At 52.2% G+C, this 23,437-nt stretch overlaps 2 protein-coding genes across 5 annotated transcripts; one reads left to right on the plus strand and one right to left on the minus strand.

Moving 5' to 3' along the window:
• The first annotated feature begins 68 nt into the window (after positions 1 to 68).
• On the plus strand, positions 69 to 6,749 carry ACTMAP (actin maturation protease). Of its 4 annotated transcripts, none has more exons than XM_039853655.1 (6): positions 69 to 361; positions 2,574 to 2,642; positions 3,145 to 3,269; positions 3,582 to 3,711; positions 3,801 to 3,871; positions 4,702 to 6,749. In XM_039853655.1, exons 3-6 carry the CDS (start codon positions 3,167 to 3,169, stop codon positions 5,037 to 5,039), a joined length of 642 nt encoding a protein of 213 aa, XP_039709589.1. In that variant the 5' UTR covers positions 69 to 361; positions 2,574 to 2,642; positions 3,145 to 3,166; the 3' UTR covers positions 5,040 to 6,749. The 4 variants fall into 4 exon arrangements, with proteins under 4 accessions (XP_039709589.1, XP_039709580.1, XP_039709595.1 ...); XM_039853646.1 differs by having other exon boundaries at positions 69 to 1,109; positions 4,702 to 6,747; XM_039853661.1 differs by lacking the exon at positions 2,574 to 2,642.
• Positions 6,750 to 21,596, minus strand: ITPKC (inositol-trisphosphate 3-kinase C). Its single transcript, XM_039853473.1, has 7 exons — positions 20,360 to 21,596; positions 16,289 to 16,376; positions 14,191 to 14,404; positions 13,088 to 13,292; positions 10,695 to 10,796; positions 10,021 to 10,092; positions 6,750 to 8,157 (listed from the first exon to the last, which is right to left on the minus strand). The coding sequence occupies exons 1-7, from the start codon at positions 21,437 to 21,439 to the stop codon at positions 7,954 to 7,956; spliced, it is 1,965 nt and encodes a 654-aa protein (XP_039709407.1). The 5' UTR covers positions 21,440 to 21,596; the 3' UTR covers positions 6,750 to 7,953.
• Positions 21,597 to 23,437: the final 1,841 nt, after the last annotated feature.

A 23,437-nucleotide genomic window follows, 5' to 3' on the forward strand; every position in this document is an offset into this window, starting at 1 on the left:
TCCCGACAGCTCGCTCGGCAGCCTTTTCCGGAGGCAGTTCATTAGAAGCCCCATCTCTCTCCCGACTGCCTTGCGTTTTGTCACGTGATCACCGAAGGGGCGGGCCCGCGTGGTAGTCTGGCCGCGTGACATGGGAAAGGGTGTGTGTTGTAGTCGCCATTTTGCGGGAAGGGGAGGCCGGGTACACCGTGACTTCGTTCCTGTTCTGTTCCAGCGGAGTCGCGCCTACCGGTGGCCTCCGATGTCCGAGCTTTCCCTTACCTACAGACTTCCTGTTGCGCTCTGATTCCAGGACCTTCTTCACAACTAGGACATTTTCCCAGCCAAGGGTCTTTGTGACTTCTTGACCTCACATTCAAAGGTCAGCTCGAAGGTTCCGAACTCGGGCCTGGATTTTGAGGGACCGAGCCTAATTCCTTACCTAGTCTTTAGACCTGGACCTCTTAAAACCCACCTTTTAGGATCCTCACCCCAGGTCTGAGCCTTCATATCCCAAAATTGACTCCCAAGTTTGTAAATCTAGCCCCGGATAATAAATTAACTCCTAAATCTCCTTAAACTTTGCAACGCAACTGGTTCTGGGTTAAAGGACCCCTGTTCCGTTAACCTCCCGGTTGGAGTCAGCCCCTATCCCTGCTCCCGTGGTTCCAAATTTTAGCCCTGGTTCTTTCAGTCCTACTGCTCAGTCCCCCGATATCAGAACAACACTGAAACCTTCAGAATCTCCGTCCCTGAGACCAACCCGTTTTGGAGGATCTTTCTCTCCTCCATTCTTCGTCCCATGCCATAGGCTCCAAAATGATTTCTCCCTGTTCTCCCCTAGAGACCCCAATCCTTCCAAGAACCCTTGCCTCCCAGGCCCCCGTCATTCCAACTTCTCTCCTACCCCCACATCTCCCCAACTTAGCCTTTCCACCCTCTCCCTCCACTCACTCAGGCCCCTGTTCCCCACCCCCGCTGCCACCCCCACCCCCTGCCACAGGGGTTGCTCCCCCTCATGTCTTTGGCCTGGAGAAGAGCCACCTTCTGAAGGAGGCCTTGGAGAAGGCCTGCCCAGTCCCCAGGAGCAGAGAGGACGTCAGGAGGCTCCTGAAACTGCACAAGCACCGGTAGGGTGTTCCTGCTCTACCTCACCCACCTAGAGTCTCTCCCAATAACCTGTCCCCAGATCGGTTCTGCCATCTTTTCTTGGGGTTTCCTATTTCCTCCACCAGACTTAAAACCCAGAGTGGCCAGAGGGCGTGCCCGCCACAGGCTGGGAGTTAGTGGGGCCTGCCTGGAGAGGAGGACCCCGGGGTGCTGCTATGGGGTGAGAGTAAGCAGCTTGTGCAGAGACCCACAGTGAAGTGAAGATAGGTTCTTTCTAAGGCTCTGTAAATGTTTAGTGGGAGAGAGGAAGTGGCAAATACTGGGTTTCATGAGCCGGGGCGGGCAGGGAGGGCATGTGAAGGAAGGTGACTGTCCTGAGGGCACCAGGTAGCCATGGGAAGGCTTAGCTCAGGGAGCGAGGGGAAGAGGCTAGACCCGGCCGGGGCTCTCGGGACCCAGTTTAAGGATTGCGGGCTAAGGGTAAGAGAAGAAATGGCTAGCCCAGACTGATAAGAAACTTTCAGCTTTCTAGGAAGTTGATGATAATCTACCCAAAATGCCTCAGCCATAGTGAGACAAATTTAATGCAAATGAAAACACTTGTTATTGCATGCCTAGCATATGGCCAGCACTGTTCTAAGTGTTTTTAAGTACTTATTTAATTCTCAGCAACTCTGTGAGGTAGGAGCTGTCATCTCATATTCCAGATGAGGAAACTGAGGCTCATAGAAGTGAAGTCACTTAGCCACAGTGGTTAGTAGAGGAGAACACAATTTCAACTCTGGCCACGGGGCTCAATGCTTTTAACCAGGATGCTGTGATGGCATCTCCTTTCATCAGGAGAGTAGCCCCCACACACACACCAGCCTTGCCCTTTCACTGGCCTTGGAATAGAAATATAAGTGCTTCTCTCTACCCGTCCTGTGTCCTGGACAGGGGAGGAATGAATTGAAATTGCCAAAACTGTCTTGAATGGCTTCCCCGTGGATGGAGCTGGGCAGGCATACAAGGGCTCTTTATCAAGGTGATTTCTAGGCCTGGAGTGTGTTACCGGGTTTTACTCAAGACTGAGTTAAGGGACATTCACCTTATATAACAGCCCGAGAATTAGGCTTAAAAGAGAAAATTCAGAGTTCAGGTATAGAGACACTCTTTCAAGAAATGTTCTTAAATAAGGCACTCTGGCTCCTAATTTGCGAAGCTTTTGCACATCTGGTTTTTACCCCTTCAATTTCCAAGAGGAGGAGTGGGGAGCAGCTGGTGGAAGGGTCATTCCCTCTGAGCAGATGAGGAAACTGAGGCTGGGGAGTGGAAGTCCTCAGCAGGCATGAAGTGACCACGCCAGGAGCTGCCCTCTTGCCTCAGGACGGCCAGACCTGTGTTCCTCTCCTTCACCATCCCTTGGCACCCCAACTCCCAGCCAAACCTCAGTGGGGGACTCTAAGAGCTGATTCCCAAGTGACTCAAGTGTGGTTCTGATTCAGTTTCAGAAGTGACTTGCAGTGGATCCTCTTTTGTGCCGACCTGCCCTCCCTCATCCAAGAAGGCCCTCAGTATGTGCCCTGATCCAGAACCCCAACTGTTTGCTGGCCGCGCACCCAAACCCTTGCCTTTGCTGTGCTTCATGAGGATTGACCCGGGAGGGTGGGAGGAGTTGGTTCATCTCATCCCAGGCAGCCTGGAGAGGACCAAAAGGGGAGGGAAGTGGAGGGGCGATTACCAGTCCCGGTCCTGGGTACGTGAGTAAACAGAGTTGGACAAATGAACGTGGTCCGTCATCTCTAACTCCACTTTGGCACCTACTCCTTCTGGAAGCCCAGGTGACATCTCCTCCTACCCTTCCACCCCACTTGCAGCCCTCCAGCCCTGGGCTCAGGCCTTGGCCCTCCACTCACCGATGAAGCAGAGTCAGGTCTCCCTACCTGGCCTGGGAGAGGGGAGGGAAGCTCCACAGGGCAGCCAAGCAGTTCCCCACACCTCAGTGTCCAGGGCAGAGGGGCCCCAGTAAAATGTTACTTACAGGTTGAGAGGCTGGGCTTGTTCTTTCCCCCACAGGTGCGGGCTGGTGGCCCTGTGGATGGCAGGCACTCTCCTGGCGCCCCCCAGTGGCACCCCCCTGCAGAGACTCGTGCAGATGGCCATGGAGAGAGGCTACACGGCCCAGGGAGAGATGTTCTCTGGTGAGTTGGGTGCAGAAGGGTCACAAGCTGGGTGGGACACTGCCAGGTATGTGGGGGGACCTCGTTCCATTCCCTTCCCACCCGGTAGAGCAGAGTACAACAGGTAGACTCTGGAGCCAGGCTGCCTGAGTTCCCAGCCTGGCTCTGCCACATCCTGCTGTATGGCCCTGGACAAGCAGCTTACCCTCTGTGGGGCTCACCAAAGAGGTACTGGTGTCAGAGTGAGGTACAGAGGCATTGATCCCAGCAAGCCCTTGTCATAGTGCCAGGCACACAGCAATCGTTCATTCTGTGTCTGCTCTGTCCCTACAGTGGCTGACATGGGCAGGCTGGCCCAGGAGGCACTGGGATGCCAGGCAGAGCTGCTCTGCGGTGGCCTGGGCAGTCCCAACAGAGACCGAGTGCTGCAGCACCTTGTCGCTGGACATCCCTTGCTCATCCCGTATCCTACGTTAGGAAGGGAATAGGGCCAGGTGGAGATGGGTGGGCCCCGGGGCCATACCGCAGCTTTGGCCTTAACCCCAGCACCAGATATGATGAAGACTTCAACCACGAGCCATGTCAAAGGAAGGGCCACAAGGCCCACTGGGCAGTGAGCACAGGTGGGTTTCCCCCGCTCTTGCATCCCTGGGTCCTCACCCTGGATCTCCACGACCCCCATCACCACTCCTCACATTCTCACCCTGGTACTGGCACCTGTCCAGTACCCTCAAGGAAGAGAGCAGGGCTGGGTTATCCCTTTCCCCACAAGGTACTTGGCAAGGGCTGGGCAGGCGGCAACTGCCTCAGTGTCTGCCACTCGGGGTTTCCGCCAAGAAGCTCGGAGTGCGGACTTTTTTAATCAAACAGTCTGGACTCCACTCCCGGTCCTGCCACTTCCAGCCTCTGACTCTAGGCTTCCATGTGCCTATCTGTAAATCGAGGTGACAGTAGTACCCACCTCAGAAGCAAAGCACAAAAAAGTCTTCTAACAGCGATGCCTGGCACGTAGCCTGACTCCGTGTTAGCTGTGACTGGCATTGTCGTCATTCCGCCTGCCTAGAAGAAGGACAGATTTGTGCGCATCAGGTGGCCTAGATCAAGACTCTGTGTAGCCCCCTCATCGCTTTGACCTTGAAGCCTCCACTCTGAGCATCCCCCTCCTGGCCAGCTGGAGACGACTGGGTGACAATGTTTGCTATGTTTCATGTCTCTTCTCCACCTCCCTGTGCTGACAGGCTGTAGGAAGCAGGACTCAAAATGCCTGCAGCTCTGGAGCCAGACAGCCTGACTTCAAATCCCAGCCCAACTGTATCCATTGGCCCCCGCTGACCTCTATAACATGGAGCTGAAGGCTGCCTACCCAGGAGGGCTGTGGGGGGAAGGTGCTCAGTGAGCTCCAGCACCTCGTCAGGGCTCAGCTCCCACTCACAGCCTCCCTCCCTCCTCACAGGGGTCCTGCTGGGTGTACAGGGTGTGCCAAGCCCTGGCTATGCTGAGGACCCCGAGCTGTCAGGCCTGTTCCACCCCATGCCTGGCATGCCCTGCCAGCCACCATCCCTGCCAGAGGAAGACTTACCAGGAGCTGTCTACCTTCTCTGCAAGCAGGGCAAGAGTTGGCACTGCCAGCTGTGGGACTACGACCAGGTCCGGGATAGCAACATGCAGCTGACGGACTTCTCACCCTCACGGGCCGCCGATGGCCGAGAATACGTGGTTCCTGCTGGCGGAGTGCGGGCTGGCCTCTGTGGCCAGGCCCTGCTTCTCAGACCACGGGACCCTAGCCACTAGTGTGCTGCGGCCCTGAGCCAGAGCGACAGGGCCCAGACTCCAGCTTCTCCCTTTATGCGACAGCCCGAGGGTTTGGGCTGGATCTCTTGAGGACCTCCAGCCTGAGACCCTGCATGCAGGGCACCCCCAGTCCATCCAGTCTCAAGCCTGGGCATCCTACCGCCACCCCCAAGCCCATCCCCTTAGCATTGAGCACCTATTGTAGAGGCTGGTGTCCGAGCCAGAAGCCTGACAGATGAGCTCCTTGTCCCAGGGGAGACTGATAACAACAGCTCAGACCCCATGTCCCGTCTGCGCCACCTGAATGTCATATCCATCCATTCCTCACTGGTGACCACCCTCTTCTAAACCATCGTCATCTCTCGACATCTGCAAGAGCCTCCTCAGTGGGCCCCCTGCTGCCCCTCAGTGTCTGTTGACTTGGGGCCAGGGCCGAGGGAGGGAAAAAAAGCAACCCTCCAGAGAAGCTTCTAGCAGCTCTTTGTTCACAGGATAGGGACTAAACTCCCAGCCACAGCTCACCTCTCCTCATCCCAGGCTGTTCTCACGCTTTCTGCCACCAGCCGGCCTACCTTTCGGGTCTCTGGTGCACCTCACTGCAGCCCTGTGCTAAGGGTAACTGCTCCATCATGGGAGAGGAAGAAACTTTCCCTGTAAGGTTCTGGCTGGACTAATACATCTACGTGAGACAGTAATGGGAGAAAATAGCCAGATTTCATACATACACATGGAAACCCACATACACAAGAGAGACCTCTCGAGAGGTTCCAAGACAGGGAAAATGAGGCATATATGCTATTCTGTGCTGTGGGTCACCTTGGGGCTTCAGACCGAGGAAGGTAAGAGCCGAAGTTAGAAGTTTGCCCTGCCCTACGGATAGGTCAAAAAAGGTTAGCTCCGATAATCTTATGGAAATTCTTCTAGGTAGTTAAGGGAGAGTGAGAGGTTTCCAAGGAGCCCACAGAATCTTGGTCGCCTTTAGCTCATAATCCACATGCCACAGAGGCCTATCTTGGGTGACTCATTCTCAAACCCTACACCAGTTTGGCTCCACACCACTTCCTCAGGGAAGCTTCTGTTGACCAGGACAAGGCCCCACCACCCACCTCTGTTCTGTTTGAAAACAGGAAGTATATCCAAGAGCAGGTAAATGTGCCAACCTCTTTGCCCAAGTTATCAAATCTTCCAACCCTGTGAGGAAGGTACTAGATCCCCATTTTATAGATGGAGAGACGAGGCTTGGAGGACTGCAGTCACTGGCATAAGGTCACATGGCTTGGCAAGCAGCGGGGCCAGGATTCAAACCAAGCATCTAGTACCTACCCAGGTAACAGATTTAGAGATATCTGAAGGGAGGAACAGACTGGGTCGCTGTTATGTCTCCAGTGCCCAGCAAAGAGGTTTAGAGAGACTATGAACCAAGTGTTTCTAATCAGAAGTGGGGAATCCATCCTGGACTTGAGCCCTCCACCTGTGCCAACCCCCTCCCAGCTCTGACACTGGTCAGCACTCTGGTGCACTGTCCTGGAACCCCTGAGGGCAGGGCTTGGCGCTGTCTTGGTCACCACCGTATCCCCTGCCTCGTCCAGCACAGCCAAGCACAAGCAGCAGCTCAGTGAACTCTGAGCCTGCGTCTCCACCCCAAGCTAATGCTCAGATTATGAGTTTCAAACCCACAAGCCCCAGATGCAGAAAAACAATTCCACAATGTTGGCTTTGAACGTCTGTTTATTGGGGAGTCGGGGGGAGGCAGTGAAGCGGTGTTGCCTCCTGTTTCCCAGCACCGCCCCATCTAACTACCTGTCCCCCTTGTCAGTAGAGGAGTGTTCCCTGGAAGATGTTAGAGCTTTGGCTTGGAGGTGGTTGTCATCAGCCCAGCCTCGTGGGCCAGGAACCCAGAACGGGGACAAGATGCATCGCTCACCTCAGGGTTCTGGGGTCTTTGGTTTGGACCAGGCTACAAGCCTGGGGTCTCAGCCAGCAACCCCACCCACCCTGCGCCTCTGGCCCCAGTTCATGGCAGGGGCCCAGGGTGGGATGGGAGCCACCCAGGGAAGGCAGCACCAATTCCCAAGCCTGCTTCCCTAAAACCGAAAGCCCTTCTTGCCACCTCCATCCACCAAGAGGAAGGAGACTTAAAAGGGCGAGGGGGGAAGTCCCAAGGCTGAAGTGGTGCCCAAGGAATGAGGTTGTGCTGGTCACAGTGCTGGCACGGGATGTGGCTGCGGTTTTGGTATGCAGTGGGGTCAGAGGAATTGCCATGGGCAGGGGAGGGCAGGACAGAGTGAACTGGGCCCCACCCAGCAGCATCAGCTCTCAGGCCAGTCCTTTGGTGTCACCCTTCTCAGAGCCTCTCAGCACTTGAATGGCCCCAGATGAAGAGATGGGGCCACAACCCTCCCAGGCCGACAAGCAACTCCTGTTAGTTGTTCACAGATGAGGCCTGGTCCTCAGGGCACCACAGATGAAGCTGAATAGTCCCCGGTCTCAGAAGCCAACTCACAGCCCAAGGGGGCTGACAGGGAGGCAGTGATTAGTCATTCACATGGTGACAGGCCTGGTGTGAGGCCTGCTGTTCTTTCAGGGTGCAAGGTTCATTGTGGCCTCCAGCAGCCCCTCAGGAATCGTCCTGGCTGGGTGGAGGGCCCAGTGTAGTTCTGACTTACGGTGAGACCCAGACACGTCACGTCCCCTCTGCAGTCTTTACAACCCCTGTATCATGCAAGGCCTGGGCACTACCTAGTCCCCAAAGCCCCTCAGCCCTTCCACAGTGGTCTTGCATGGCATACAGCACAGCCTCTCCTGTCCCGGAGGCCAGCGCCTCTGTGGCTGACTTCGGGTCCCCACACACCTCGGGGCTCCTCCAGCCAGACAGGCATCACCCAATAAATAAAGCTGGCAGTGGGCCAGTGGGTCACGCCTGGGCCAGACCCTGAAGGAGGTGGATCATGTTGTCCAGACCCCAGAGGTAGCCGTCCTCACGGTTGCCCTCGGCCCAGGGAAGCCGGTGGCTGAGTGTCTGGTGGTCAGGCAGGGCCACTGTCTTGCCGAAGTCAATCATCCAGACCTTGGCCAAGCCGGTGTGGTCGTGGACAAAGAGGAGGGAGCTGCCCACCACCTGCAGGGAGAGAGACGGGAGGTTCTAGAGCGGAGCAGACATCAGCCAAGGTGCCCTCTCCCAGGTCATCGGAGCAGGGTGGATGACAGCATGGACTCTGGGGCCAGGCTGCCTGGGTTCAAATCCTGGCTCTGCTCCTTACTGGCTGTGTGGCTTTGGGCAGGTGACTTAACCTTTCTGTGCCTCTACTTCCTCATATTCAGTCGAGATAATGGAATAATGGTGCCATTTACCTCAAAGGTTGCTGTGCATATTATATGTACAAATGACTCTATACAAAGCACTTAGAACAGCTGCCGGTAGAGCAAATGCACAATAGATGTCAACCAGTCTCCTCTTTCAAGCTGAAGTACAAACTCAAATGCCGGCAGGACCCACTGAATGGGTCAAGAGAGCCCAGCGGGGACTAAGGAAGTCCCGTGGGAAGGCGCAGCAGCTATGCAGCCCCAGAGAACTGCTGCTAGTGACCCCCAGACAAGTGGCTTCCTTTCTCCAGGCCGCAGTTTACGCATCTGTAGAATGGGGATGATGGTCACGGCCTCACCTCCGGGGGTCGCTGGCAGCATTCCATGATCCACAAACTCATCAGCTGCCTGCGGGGCTTGGCATGCAGCCCTCAGAGATGCTGATCCTGTTTTTCTAGTTAGAAACACTAGTTTCCTTGCCTTCATCTAACTCTAGGTTTGCATATCCCTCCCTTCTAGTCAGTTTTCAAACTCCCACTGCCCCCAGAGAACCCAGAGGCCGGGGCAGGTGAGCGGGCGCCCGTGGGAAGAGGCAGACACTGCCCTGCTCTGGACAGCTGCCGGCACATGGTGAGTGGCCCGGTGCTGCCAGGTCTCCCACACGCCAAGGAAAACGAAATCTCGAATTTGGTGTGAAGTCTCACGTTTTAAATGTTGCCGACTCATTTTTCAAAATATTAAGTCACCATACAGGTGAAACCAAACATGAAGACAGAAGAGATGGAGTCCCCAGGCCTTCTCTTTGTGACTTGTGTGTAAAGCTCAAAGGCAGTGACAAGGACAATGAGGGTGACGTTTGATGATAAGAAACATGACAGTAACAGCGGCACGTACTGAGGGTTGACTATGGGCCACGCTTCCTCAGTATGAATCCACTTAACCTTCCCCACACCCAGGAGACAGGTCCACCGTCGCCCCATCCTGAGGGTCAGGTCAGCAGACAGGCCTGCAGAGCTGAGGTTTGAACCTGGGCTGGCCTGACTCCCAGATTGGGGCTCTTCCAGCAGTGATAGCAGGAGAAGGAGGTCAGAGGGGCTTGAGGGGGAGGTGGAAGAGCCTGGACAAAGGCAGGGAGGAGAGGGTACACGCAGTGCTGGTCACTTCTCAGACTTTCTGAGACAGCCCCAGAGAGGTGACTATTTCCACAGAGACACAGGCTGTGGAAGGGGGAGAGAGGGGAAGGGAGAGAGCCACTGAGGAATGCAAATGACAATAATTATAAATAATTATGATTGCAAAGTACTTATAAGAGCTAGGAGTTAAACACGCTCCTGTGCTCCAAGTGGCACTCGACGGGTGCTCGTGTCACACCTCAGTGGCCCTGTAAGGAAGGGACTAGTGTTCTTCCCCAGTTAGGAGAAAACCAAGGCCCGAGAGGTCACACAGCAGAGCCAGCCTTCATCCCAGGCCACCTGGCTTGAGTCTATGCCCCTAACTCTCCAACTTCCTTGAAATCCCCTGTGCCGCCTACCCTAAAAACGCACACCCCAACACCTGAGGTCTCCTTTTAGTAGCTTTAGCCTGTAACTCTGTTGGCTGCTTCTCCTCAGTGCCACATGGACCCCAACAGCCCCCCCACACACAGGGCCTCTACTCCCATGGCGGCTGGGGCTCACACCTCGTGGGTCCTGAAGAAGGGGGAGTTCTCCAGAGCCTCGCGGAGTTCTTCCAGGCGTGCCACGTACTTTCTCTGTGTGTGAGAAGGAGGATTTCTTGGTTTGCATAGGGACTTTGTGGGTCCTTTCCCGCCTTGAGTTCTGACCTTGCCCCAGCCCCCCAAAGGAGAGGGCAGGCCCAGCCAGGATGAGATAGGGGAGCCATGAGGAAAATGGGAGGAAGGGTTGGATGCATCGGGGTGGCCCAGACAAGAGTGCTGTTAGTAGATTACATGAATACCCACAATTCCTAGCACTTCTCCCACCAAGGGGTAGAATCTGTTTCCCTTTAACCTAGGCTTGGTCCTATGACTTGCTCAGGCCAACAGAACATGGGAGGAATGATGGTGGCCCAGCCATCAGGAGGCCTTGCATTTTCACTTGTTCTCTTGGCCACCATGAGAACAAGCCAGGCCACCCTGCTGGATCATGAGAGACAAGTGGTCAAGACCACCAGACACGTGAGCAGGGCCATCCTAAATCAGCCGGCCCTGGCTAAGCCCCAGCCGATCAAGGATAGTGAGCAACACCAGCCAGAATCTGCCAACCTCGGCCCTAAGCAAAAGACCAGTGACTTGGGAACAATGACAGCAGTGGTGCTAAGCTGCTACATTTGGGACATTGCTATCCCGCTCACCAGGATTCCACGGTTCCCGTCCATGAAGTCCTCCAACACCTTTGTCACCTGCTCCAGCTCCTGTGTCTTCTTAAAGTTGGTGTTACAGGTCCCATCGGCTTTCTGCAGGGTAAAGGGTGAAGGCACAGTGTCATAACTCTTCCTTCCCATGCCCAACACCAAGGAGCCTCAGGCCCTCCTGGAGCCACCTCCCTGCCTCTGTGCTCACTTGCTGTTCGGCAGAAGCCAGCCCACCTCCCCAGCCCAGATCAATCCAGCCTCAAGTCATATTCCTGAGCAGCCGGTCCCTCCAAATCTAACCTTGAACCCCCTGGTTGAGCCAGTCTAGCCAAGTGGGCTTCGGAGGAGGGTAAATCTGGCTTTGAATTGTGACTCTGTGCCTTCCTAGCTGGGTGGCTTTAAGTAAGTCCCTTCACCTGTCTCAACCTCACTTTCGTCATCTGGAAAATGGAAATTTACTAAAGCTGATGTAAGGATTAGAGGAGATTGGGTATGTAGGATGCACAGCGCAGTGCCTGGCACATAGTAAGAAAGCACTCAATGAATGAGACTAGCGGTTTTTTGTTTTTTTTTTATGTCTGGGAAGGGCACAGAGAAGCCACCTGAGTCCTACTGCCATGCTGTGCCAGGTGCCATGTGGGCACTGGTAACATGGAGGTAAAAAGACAGACACCGTCAGATGAAAGAAGCAAATATTAAATGAGAACATCACAAAAGGAGATAAGAATAACAAAGAAGTATAGAGAACTATGAGGAGGTAAAGAGAGGGTCCGATCTAGTAGGGAGGGCTTCCTGGAGGAAATGGAATTTAACCCACTTCCCATTTGCCCCGAGAATACTCACCAGTGGCACTCGCAACTACAGCGTTTACTCTGAGGTATCTCACGGATTACAGACCTAACCTCACCTCCAAAGTGTGCCACAAAATATCTCACTTTTATTATTATTTTCGCATCACTCTGGTGTATTTTATAGTCTTTGGAAACAAATGACATCATCCTATTTAGTGCATTCTGTTTTTAGTAGTGGTATTTCCGGTTACAAAATATTGTAATTCTCGATCGCTGAAAATGTCAAATCCTAGAAAATGTAGCATTCCTACGCGTGATGGTAACATCGTTCTCGAAGATTCGTTTGATGAATTCGAGTTATGCATACATTTCAGTTACATTAGGATTAGAGACAAGTTCTATTTAGAAATAATTCCAAGAACAGTTTTTATATTTCATTTTCACAGTGAGAACCAGATTTGCTTCAGCCTCAAAGAGCGTGTCTATGTAAAATTAAATTAACGCTGGCAGTGAGCTAGACTATTTTTTTTCTAATTGGAAATGGGTTGGGCATTGTTATCCAAGCAGGGCAACAGCAGGGGGAAGAGCAGTCCTGGCACAGGGAACAGAATGTGCAGAGGCCCTGTGGCAGGAGAGCAGGACCTTTTCAAGGAGATGAAGTGCTTCACTGAGGCCTAAAAGTAGACAAGGAGGGAGGGAGGAGTGAGAGGTGAGGCTCGACCCTGGAGAGCCCACTAGGCCAGGGAACTTCTCATTAAGGTCCTAGGGAGCCACGGAAGAGTTTTGAATAGGAGAAAGACATAGCTGGATCTGCAACTTAGAAAGATGGCTCCGGCGAGGCCACAGGGGAACAGGTACTCTCATACATCACCGGTGGGATACACAAACGTGCAATACCTACAGAAGGAATTTGGCAATCTCTAGCAATATTCCCCATGCATTTCATCTTTGACCCAGTAGTTCAGCTTCTGGGAATCTAGTCTACAGCTAAACCTTCGCACTAGCAAAATGTCTTAGGTACAAAGTGATCCACTGAGGCATTGTTTATCGTGGCAAAAAAATGGAAACAGGGGTCAAATATGTGGTGACAGAAAGAAATCTAACTATGAGAGGGAACACAAAATGCCTTATTGTTAAATCGTACACCTGAAACTTACTGGATTTTGTTAACCAATGTCACCAAAAATAATAATAAAAAATAAAAAATAAATTTAAAAAAATGGAAACAACTCAGATGGCCATCGATAGGGGACTGCAGCATATCCACAAAGAGCTATTATAGCTGGAAGGAAGGGAGAGAGAGAGGGAGGGAGGGAGGGAAAGAGAGAGAGAGAGAAGAAAGTCTTTTTCCATAAGGGGGATAAAGGATCACTCTAGCTGCTGTGTTGGAGGATGGATCAGAGGAGGCTGGGGCAAGAGAAGTCGGGGTCAGACTAGGGCAGGGCCACGGGAAGGGAGAAGAAGATGGAATGAAAAGATGCTCAGGCATCTCCAGATCTTGCTCATTTCCAGCTCTCCCTGACATCCATCTAGTTCCAAAAAGCCCTGCCTAGATCTAGTTCCCCGCCCTTTCACGACAGGCTAGCAGCTCCCGGCCCTCACCTTGATGCCCTCAATCCGGAAGCCCAGGGTGGAGGTAGAGCTCACGGTCTCCCTCCACTGCATGTAGCGGGGCTTGGTGACCGCACCCTGGGCATGTTCCTCAGGGGTGGGGGCCCCAGGGTCCACAGCCACCATCTTTTCATACATGTCCTTCCGGGGCCGGGGCCGTTCTCGAGCCTTCACCAGCTCCTCCTCTAGGTAAGTCCTGGGACACAGAGGAAATTATGAAGAACGAAGCTGGAGGACTTACATCCATGACAGCAAGTCATGATATAAAATTACAGCGTGGCACAAGAATAGACAAATACATCCGTGGACCAGAACAGAGTCCACAAACAGACACACAAGTACATTCACCCAATTTATGACAAAGAAAGCACTACAATTCAGTGAGTAAAGTGAAGCCCTTTCAAGAAATGGTGCTGGGTCAATAGGATATCCACGTGGCGGGGTGGGCACGGGGAAACACCTCAATCCCTACCTCACACCATATAGAAAGTTAGTTCTAGGTGGATTGCAGATCTAAATGTAAAAGTTAAAACTTATACATCTTCTACGAGAAAACAGGAGAGCTTCATGATCTTGGAGTAAGCATTTCTTAAACACAGAGCTACTGATCATAATGAAAAAAACTGACAAACTGGACAAAATTAAAAGTACTCTGTTTATCAAAAAACACTATTAAGAGAGTGAAACGGGAGAGTTGGAGATGTGTGTGTGTGTTTGTGTATTTCCAACAAAGGACCCATATCCAGAATATAGAAGGAATTACACATCAAAAAGAAAAAGACAGACAGCCTAATAGAGAAATGGGCAAAATATTCAAACAGGCACTTTTCAAAAGAGGATTTCCAAGTGGCCAATCAACGTTCGTCGTCTTTGGTCATCAGAGAAACAGAAATTAAAACCATAATGAGATGCTCACCAGAATGGTTAAAATGAATAAAACGGGTAATATCTAGTGTTGAGAAAACAGAACAACTGGAGCTCTCATGTAGTGCTGGTGGGAATGGACAATCGCTTCGCAGGTCGACCTGGCACTGTCATCAGGCATGCCCGCCCCCGACCTTCCACCTCTGCCTCATGGCTATCCCCGGCCCCACCTGCTGCCCATCTTGCAGTCCATGATGGAGGGACCCTCGAAGTCCGCCAGGAGATCTTCCATCTGATTGAAGGCCTGGCCACCCCGCTGGACCACACCATAGTAGGTTGGCACAAAAGGCCGCAGGGGGTCATTCATCAGCTGTTCCAGGCTGCGCTGTTCACACTGACAGAAACGCTTTAGAATCCGACCATCCTCTCCCGCCTGGAAGTTCCCTATGAGCAGCACAGTCAACGAGAGGGTCAGGAATTGTATCAGCAAGAGAATCCCCTCATGTCCTGTATGCATCAGATCCTGGCCACCGTCATTTTTGCCCGACCCTTCTGCAATGCCTTCTCTCCCTCCCCGCAACTCTCAAAATCTTGGCCAGGGGTGGCACAGGAAGGGCTTATTTCTGTTCTTTGTTTAAACAAGGTCTTCTTCACACCAGATTGCATCCTTATTTGTTTTGTAATTTCGGATTGTGAGCACATGATCAGCTGTGGGAATTTTTGTGAGATCTCACTTGAGAACCTGACTCTTCAGAGCAGACGTGCATTTGTTTCTTTCTGCCTGGAGTCCCAGAGTGCTAACAACTGGGGCCTATTTAAGTTAATTTACAAATCTAGCACTTCTTGGACCATGCAGATAGTATAGATTAAAATTTCAAGTTCTTATTGACGTAGACTGTGTTTTCAGATTATATTTTCCAAAGATGGCTGCAATAATAACTCCTGTCTCACGTATTAACCATTCCCCAGCAAGAACTGGACTCTCATTCTTCTCCCCTTTAATCTGAGAGGCTTATGGCAGAAGCAACACTATATAATCTCAGAGTCAAGGTCATAAAAGGAGATGCATGCAGCTTCCACGTTGTTGGCATAGACACTTGGCAGTCCTGAGCTGCCATGTAAGAAATCTGGCTATTCGAAGCCACCATATTATGAGGAAGCCCAAGCAGCTACATGGAGATGCCACATCTAGGCTGTCCAGCCGGCAGCCCGAGCTGAGACACAGCCAACAGTCAACATCGATCGCCAGTCACGTGGGTGGTTAACCCTCCAAAAGTTTCCAGCTTACAGCCTTTAAGTTGTCCTAGCTGAGCAGAGCAGCGACAAGCCATCCCTGCCACACTCTGTCCGAATTCCTAACCCAAAACCTATGAGAATAATAAAATGGTTGTTTTATTCCTTAACTTTTCTTTTGTAAACCACCACAAAGTTTTAAGGTACTTTGTTTTTTGTTTTAACTCAGCAATAGTGACTAGGATGCATAGACCATCTCTGTTTACAGTTTCAGGGGGATCCTGCCTTTTCTCTGACTCGGATCTAAGGTTGAACAAGGCAGATGAGTTCACTTCCTGTCTCCCTTTGCTAGTGGGCATGGTTTGTCTAGTTCAGCTCGCTGCCGTTTTGTAAGTAAAGTTTTATTGGAACAGACAGGCTCACATGTTTACGTATTATCTATGGCTGCTTTTGTGCTGCCACAGCAGAGTTGAATACTTGTGACAGAGACTGTAGAGCCCAAAAAACCTAAGGTATTTATTATCGAGCCCTTTACAAAAAAATGCTACATGTTAGGCATTGTACTTCTATGTGCTAGAGACATTGTGCTCTGTGCCAGGAAAAAACTGTGATAGCTTTTGTTTACCAGGGCCTCCTAAGATCTGAACACAGAGCAAAGACATGGAATGATGACTTCCATTCGTGAGGGGCCTGTGTCTCAGTCTCGATATGCATTTTTGATTTTAACCCTTCAGTTAACCCTGCAAAAAAGGTACGATTGCTTCCACGTAATAGGAACTGAGGGAACTGAGGCCCAGCGAGGGAAAGAAACTTGCCCAGGGTCATTCACAAATAAAAAGCAGAACTAGGATTTCATCCCAGGCCCATCTGTCCCCAGGACTGAGGATTTACCCCCCAACACCGGGATAACGGGGAACAGCCCTCCACCCTGATGTATGAATGGCCAGGCCCCATGAGGTGGGGACCGCCACCAAGCCCATTTCATGGATGGGAAAACTAAACTACAGAGAGTAGCTCTGTGGCTTTCCTTCCCCAGCCCAGGCGCCTCTGCGCAGCCCTGTCTCGCCCCCCACCGCCCCCGCCCCCTGCTCTCACCAGCGTGTCCGGACAGCTGGACCCAAGGGTAGGAGCCCGCAAAGGGTGAATACTTCAGAGACGTCTTCGGCTTCTTCCACGGTTTGTTCTGTGTGGGGCAGAGCACGGCAGGGTCAGGGCTGAGGCCAGGGAGGGAAGGGGATGAGGGGTGCTGCCGTGAGAGGAAGAAAGGTGGACTTGGGGCCTTTCCAGCCAGAACGCTTCCTGAGATCACTGCTCCTGAGCTCGCTGGGGTGAGCCGAGCCCAGATACCCCGGAAATCAAAAGACCCCCGCAAAGGCCTCCATAAAGTTGGGGAAGGGTCTCTGTCCATTTCTCCCTGTCATCACTTCCTTTAAATCTGTGTCTCTTCCTGAACGAGTAAAGATATGCCAGGTTTTGTCGCAGTAACAAGCAATCCCCCCCGCCCCTACATATACACACCAAAAACCTAGTAGCTTCGTCTCTGTCCCAAAACCAAGTCAGACCTTCCAGGGGAAATGACAGAGGCAGGAGTTGATGGATGGGGGCCAAATCACAGAGAGAGAAGAAACCTAGACAGATGACGAAGTGACGACAGAGACAGACAGACATGGACAAAGACAGACTGCAGCAGCCTGAGAGCTGCTCACCAAATAGCTCCAGTCCCCGCCTTGCAGGCATGTCCCTGCCCTCTTGAACTTAGGTTACTGACTTGCTTTGGCCAATGAAATATGAGCAGAAGTATCGCTTTTGGGTGGAAGCCTTTAAGTCAATGTGTGACTCTCCATGTTCTTTTTCTTCGTGTAGAAAGGGGTAAAAAGAGAAACGGAGACTTCCTCGGCCCCCTCATGCCGCAGACCTCGGTCATTGTGAATTACAAACAAAAGTATCCTTTGTTCTTCCAAGTCATTAAGTTTTGGGGGTTGTTTGTTCCTACAGCAAATCCTGACCTACTCTGACTATTATAGAGATAGATATGCATTACTAGAAGAGAAAGAACGAAAGAAATGTGGAAAGACAAAAAGGGAGACACAGATACAAAGTAATGGCAAAGAATGAAAAAGATGGACGTAGAGAAAAACAGAGACCGCAACAGAAAACCAGAGAAGCGAAAACGAGGATTTAGTTGTATCATGCGGACTCGACCAAGAGCTTCTTGAGACTCAGTATCTGATTCAAATGCATATGTGTGCAGCACATGAACACACACACACACACACACACACACACACACACACAATACACACACACACTGCTCCAAGCACACAGCAGGTCTTTAGCAGGTATTGGGAGAATGGGGCATCTCCAGAGAAAGAAGCTGTGTGGCTCGTCCCATCCCCCACACCCTGCTCCCACCACCCTGGGGTCAAAGCCACATTCTCTTCTACCCCTTCAGAGTCCAGCCACCTAGCAGACATCTAACTGAGGTGGGAAGGTCAAGCAGGGTCAGGGTGTTGGACTGCAGGATTCAGGAAGAGCTGTTCTCTCCCCCTCTCCAGCTGCCTGAGTGGAGAGGAGGTGATTAATAAGGTTCCTGTTTACTAAGCACCTGGAACATTCCAGGCATAATGACAAAGACGCAATGTGCCATAACCTACTTAATCCTAAAAACACAACCCCAGGAAGACTGTTGACTCTGCTACAGAGGAAGAAACAGAGGCTCAGGGGGTGAGGTCGCTTGCCCATATCACACAGCACAGTTCTACGTCTGGTTGTGCCTCTGTTCTGACCCGCTCTCCTGGGCTCACCCACTACACCCCTGCTAGACTACAAGCTCAGAGGGCAGGGACTGTGGTTGCCATGGTTATGACTGTGTTCTAGCCCATGGCTTGGCACATAATAAGTGATCCAAAAACACCGTGTGGATAGAAGATTGGCTGAAACTGTCTTTTCTCGTTTTCTATCATAAGCAGATTCAGTATCTTCTCTGTTTTTTTTAGATTTGACAGTAAATGTGGATTGGTTTCACGGTGGTCTCAAGTCACATGCCCCCTCCTCCAGAAAGCCCTCTCCAACACCCAGGTCTGGCCAGTCACCTCCTCTGGACTCCCACAACCCCCTGGGCTTCCCCCATCCCAGCTCTGACCACTCGGAGCTGTCAAAGCCCGGTGATGGGTCCGTTTCCTCCACTGGCCTAGGAGCATCATGAGGGCAGTGCCTCGGTCACTGTTGTGTCCCCAGCAAAGCCAAATGGGGCCAGACACATAGCAGGGGCTCAGGGACTGTTTGTTTTCTGATAAGGAAGACAGGATGGATGTGAGAAGGAAGGAAGGAAGTGGGAAGGAAAGAAAGAAAGTCGCTGGGCCTTTAAGGTCAGATGGGATTTCCAAATAAAGCGAGAAGGAAGCGAGAAGGAAGCGAGGGTGTTCTGGGCAGTGGGAACAGCTTGAGCAATGAGTGGAGGCAGGACGGCGGCAGGGTGCTCGAGGAACAGTGTGTACTTCGGCTTTGTGACAGCAAGAGAATAGGGGAGGGGGAGAAGGGAAGCTGAACGTGGGAAGGAGCCTGGAGACAGGAAGCTCTGAACATAGCGTTGAACTCCTGATCGCTATCGGAAAGGCCCTGGGGAGCCATGGAAGGCGCTGGAGCAGAGAAAGTTCCAAAGTTGATCAGAGGTGGGCCACGGAGGAGGCTTCCAGAGGGATGAGGAAAAACTGGAGACAGGGAGCCTGGGAGGAAAGTACCCTTAGGGACAAATCCACACACAGCAGGGGTTAAGATGACTGGGTCTTAAACTCAGTCAGAACTGAGTTAGCATCCTGGCTCCCACCGGACTTAGACAGTCCTAAGCAAGCGACCTCCATTCTCTAGACTCAGTTCCCTCATCTGTAAAATGGAGATAATAACCATCCCAATCTCACAGTGCTGCTATAAGGGTTCAAAGAGTGAACACATATAAAGTACTTAGAAAAGTGCCCGGTATCCAGTTTGAATCTCAGCTCTGCGTCTTCCAAGCTGTTGACCATGGACAAGTGTCTTGACCTCTCTGTGCCTCAGTTTTCCCATCTACAAAATGGGATGATAATAATCTCTAACTCCCAGGGCTGTTGTGAGAATTAAATGAGTTAATACGAGCGAGGAGCTTAGCACAGGGCTGGGCTGCTATGTTCCCTTCACTCACTTCAAGCTCAGCTGTTTTGAGATGCCAAGGAGATGAGAAAATAGGCAGAGGGAACGGCAATGGCAGATGGCCTGTGGGTCGCTGCCTTGCTCTGGCACAGGCAGGCTGAGGCAGGTCTGTCTCTCACACCTGTGGCCACATGTGTGAGCATGTTTCTAAGGGAGGCATGTGGGATGAGGGGGGCTCAGGGCGGACTCCAGCTAGAGTCCCGAACAGTGCAAGGGCCCACGCCAGGCTCTCACACTTGCCTCTGCAATGACCCTCCCTTCTGAACCTGCCCTGCCGGCCCTCCTGATTCACCAGGGGAGAACCAGGGGAGAGCCGCACCCAAGCCGGGGGTGAGGGTGGAGGATGTAAACAAGCCTGCTGGGGGCCCTCTGGGGAGCTGGAGGACAATGGGGAGACGGGAGGGTACCTGGCTAGGCTGGGGGTCCCTTCGCATTTTGGGTGCACACAGCCCTTTGTGAATCTGAAAAGAGCTGGGGCTCACTCTCTACAGAAGTGATTGGGCTAAGGGTGGTGAAGGTTCATGACCCCTTAAGGCAGCCACAGGCCCCAGACTAAGAAATTTGGGGTAGAAAGTATACTTTTTCTGTCCCTCTATATAACTGCTCTTCACATTTTGGGGTCACAGATACACTCTCCAGAAGATCCGAGAGAAGCCATAGACCCTTGCTGTAAAAATGTGTGTCTACACCCACAGACTCACACGATCACGCCATTTCAGGGGGTCCTGGGTGGCATGAAGTCAGCCAGTAGTCAGTCATCCCTTTTAGACTCCAGGACTGGAGGCAGCGAGTGAGGGAGAAAGGATTAGGAGGGTGCCCGGAGTGAGTGAGTAACCCAGCTGCGATAGGGAGGAAGGTCAGCAGATGGAAGAGGTGCCTGGAGATGAACTGCTGGTAGGTGCTAGAGAACTTCTCAAAGCAAAGGCAGGGGGAGAAGGGGTTGGGGGGATGTGGCTTAAGGACAGGATGGGTCCCACTCACCCCAGACCTGTCCTCAGGGTCGCTGGCACCTCCACCCCCGGCAACCACGTCATCCTCAGACTCGTCGAAAGAGGAGGCAGAGGAAAAGCCGCCACTGCCCACCTCAGCCCGGGAGGGGAGTCCTACTGGTTGAGCCTCAGGCTCTGGGGTTTCAGGAGTGATGATGAGGCAGGGCACAGGGGTCAGGGGGCTAAACTCCAGGTGAGAGTACAGGTGAGTCACCAACTCCCCAAGTTCTGATTCCGCTAATGGGCCATCTTGGCTGGGCTTCCCCAAAAGGCAGTCTATCCCAGGCTCTGTCTGGGGTCCATGAGTGGCTTGTGTCTGTGCACCATCAGTGCCAGGCTGTGTCCAGGAGCCACCAGTTTGAGGCTTTCTCCCAGGGCCTTCAGTATACTGTTGTGTCCTGGAGCCATCAATGTACAATTTCTTCCAGGAGCCATCAGCATTTGGCTCTATTGAGGGACAGGCCCCCTCTGACTGAGTCCGGAGGCCGGACCTCTTCTGGTGGGTCCAGAGGTTATTAGCCCAGAGCTTGGCCTTCTCTGTTTGGGTCCGTGACCCATGTATTTCTAGCTCTGTCCAGTGTCCATCAACGCCGGGCTGCGTCCAGAGGCTGGCACTCTCTGGCTGAGACTGGAGGTCGGACCTGCGTGGATCAGCCGAAAATCCATCTGTCCCAGTCTCCGTCCAGGGACCGGCTGTCTCCAGCTCTGACCAGTGGCTGCGCCTTTCTGGATGTGTCCGGAGGCTGGACCTCTCTGGCTCCGTCTTTTGGCTGGGCCGCTCCGTCTCCACTCCGAGGCCAGCTGCTTCATGCTCAGCCTGTCCGTCTGTCCCCGGCTCAGGCCCGAAGCCAGACCTCTCTCGCTCGGTGTGGAGACAGGACACCTTGGTCCTGGGCCGGGGCCCGCCCCGCTCCGGCAGCCCCCCCGGGCCCCCTGCGCCGGGCCCAGGTCGCTGCTGCCCCGGCTGCCGCCGCCGCCCCCCTCGCGGCGCCTCCAGCCCCATGCGGGCCGCCCCCGGCAGCGCCCCGGCTTCGGCCTCGTTCAGGCTCCCCCGGCACGGGCAGCGCCTCATGCCAGCTCCCTTGGTTGGGGCTTCGGCCTGACCCAGCCCTCCTGCCCCTTTAAATCCCGTGAGGGGTGTGGTTAGGGAACCCCGACTCCCGGTTCCGGCCCACAGAGCTCCAGCCCTTCGGGCCACGCAGGGGTTAACCGATACTCCCCCCTCCCGGGGAAAGCCCCGAAACCCCGCCCCACAGGACGTGACGCAAAGGGGGCCGGATCTCGCCTGGCCACGCCCCCCCGCCGTGGAACTGCGGGCTTCCCAGCGCCGGATGATCGTCCAGGTGCTGAGACGTCTGGGGTCCTGGTTGCGGGCCAGCGGGGCCCCTTTTTAAACCCCTGCGACTCATCCAACCTCCCTACACCCTATAACGCTCGATGAGGAGTCTAGCAGCGCGCTCCTTCTTCAGCGCGCTCTCTTTTCAGGACTGAGTTTCAAAGACTCAATCCCAGAGATGTGGGTTCAAGACCCGCCTTTGCCACTTCCTGGCTGTGTTACCTTGAGGATTGACTTACGTTCCTACCTCAGCCCTGGCTCAGTTTTGCCGCCTGTAAAATGAGAATACATAGTATTATTTGATTGTTTCAAAAAATGTGTGCTCAATGCCTCAAGAGCCAAGCACTTCACCAACGGGCAAATTGAGGCCCAGAGCGCTGAAAGAATTTGTGTAAAGTCAAAGGAAGGTTAGAGGAAGGATAAAGTCAGGGCCTTAACTGAAGCTAAGATACTTTGCCAAATCTTGGCTCTAACACTCGCTTCCGCAGGTTGCTGTTTCCCAACAGACTTGCCTCCTCTGAGCTTCAGTTTACTCATCTGTAAAAGGGGGATAACGAGGATAATTTCCTGACGGCGCTGTTATGGGAATTTTTATTTATTTACAACAAAACATGTACATTTGTACATTTGCTTTGTGTCAGGCACTGTACTTAACACTTTATACCCCAAGTCTTGTGAGGTAGGGATCATCATCATCCCCACTACACCATCAGGAAAAGAGAAACACAGAAAGGCAGAACAGTGAGTCAAGATCACATATCTAAGCTGTGTAGATTTGAACTCAGGCCAATCTAACCCAAAGTCTGGACTTTTGGTTCCCACTGGATGATAGAACTTGCTTCTGAGGCTGGGATGTTGGAGGAGGAGCCAGAAGTGTTTTTTCTGAATCAGATCATGACCCTTCTCTGCTCAGAACACTCCAGGGTTCCCATCCCACTCAGAGTAAAAGCCACAGTCCTCACCGTGATTCACTGTATTCTACATACTCTGGCTCCTATTACCTCCTAGACCTTGTCTCCTCCGTCTTTTCCCTTCACTCACTCTGCTCACTGGCCTCTACTATTCTCTGAGATATCTTCCACCACAGGACTTTTGCGCTGTTTCTTCCTTCCGCCTGGAATACTCTTCCCTCAGATATTTCCAATACCTCCCTCCCTCACTTCCTTCAGGTCTTTGTTCAAATGTCACCTCATCAGTGAGGCCTTCCCTGGCCATCTTTATCTATCTATCTATCTATCTATCTATCTATCTATCTATCTATCTATCTATTTTTCTGACCATCCTATTTAATCTCACAATCTTCCCTCCACTCCCTGCCCCCCTTCACTGGTTTATTTTTTCTTTTTAACATGTCACCTTATTACACACACAGGCATACCTCAGAGATACTGCAGGTTCAGTTCCAGACCACCTCAATAAAGCAAATATTGTGAAAGAGTAAGTTACACAAATTTTCTGGTTTCTCAGTGCATATGAAAGTTATGTATAATGTCACCATAATAAAAATAAATAAAAATAAACTATAAAAAAGTTATCATAAACTATACTGTGGTCTATTAAGTGTGCAATAACATTATTCCTTTAAAGAAATGTACACAACCTAATTAAAAAATACTTTATTGATAAAAAGTACTAACTATCCTCTGAGCCTGTTGGAAAAAAGGCACCAATAGACTTGCTCAAGACAGGGTGATAACAACCTTCAATCTTTAAAAGCACAATATCTTTGAAGCA

This window comes from Pteropus medius, unplaced genomic scaffold (genome assembly GCF_902729225.1).
Source record: "Pteropus medius unplaced genomic scaffold, Ma_sr-lr_union100, whole genome shotgun sequence".
NCBI classification, from domain to species: Eukaryota; Metazoa; Chordata; class Mammalia; order Chiroptera; family Pteropodidae; genus Pteropus; species Pteropus medius.

Excerpts from the sequence above, each read along its gene's own strand:
- ACTMAP (XM_039853646.1), top strand. The coding sequence starts at position 799 with ATGATTTCTCCCTGTTCTCCCCTAGAGACCCCAATCCTTCCAAGAACC. Across the intron at positions 1,110-2,573 it reads CTGAAACTGCACAAGCACCG|TTTCAGAAGTGACTTGCAGT; the intron begins GTAGGGTGTTCC and ends GTTCTGATTCAG. Across the intron at positions 3,872-4,701 it reads CCACTGGGCAGTGAGCACAG|GGGTCCTGCTGGGTGTACAG; the intron begins GTGGGTTTCCCC and ends CCCTCCTCACAG.
- ITPKC (XM_039853473.1), bottom strand. The coding sequence starts at position 21,439 with ATGAGGCGCTGCCCGTGCCGGGGGAGCCTGAACGAGGCCGAAGCCGGG. Across the intron at positions 16,377-20,359 it reads ACCCTGAGGACAGGTCTGGG|AACAAACCGTGGAAGAAGCC; the intron begins GTGAGTGGGACC and ends TGCCCCACACAG. Across the intron at positions 14,405-16,288 it reads CCAGCTGTCCGGACACGCTG|GGAACTTCCAGGCGGGAGAG; the intron begins GTGAGAGCAGGG and ends TGCTGCTCATAG.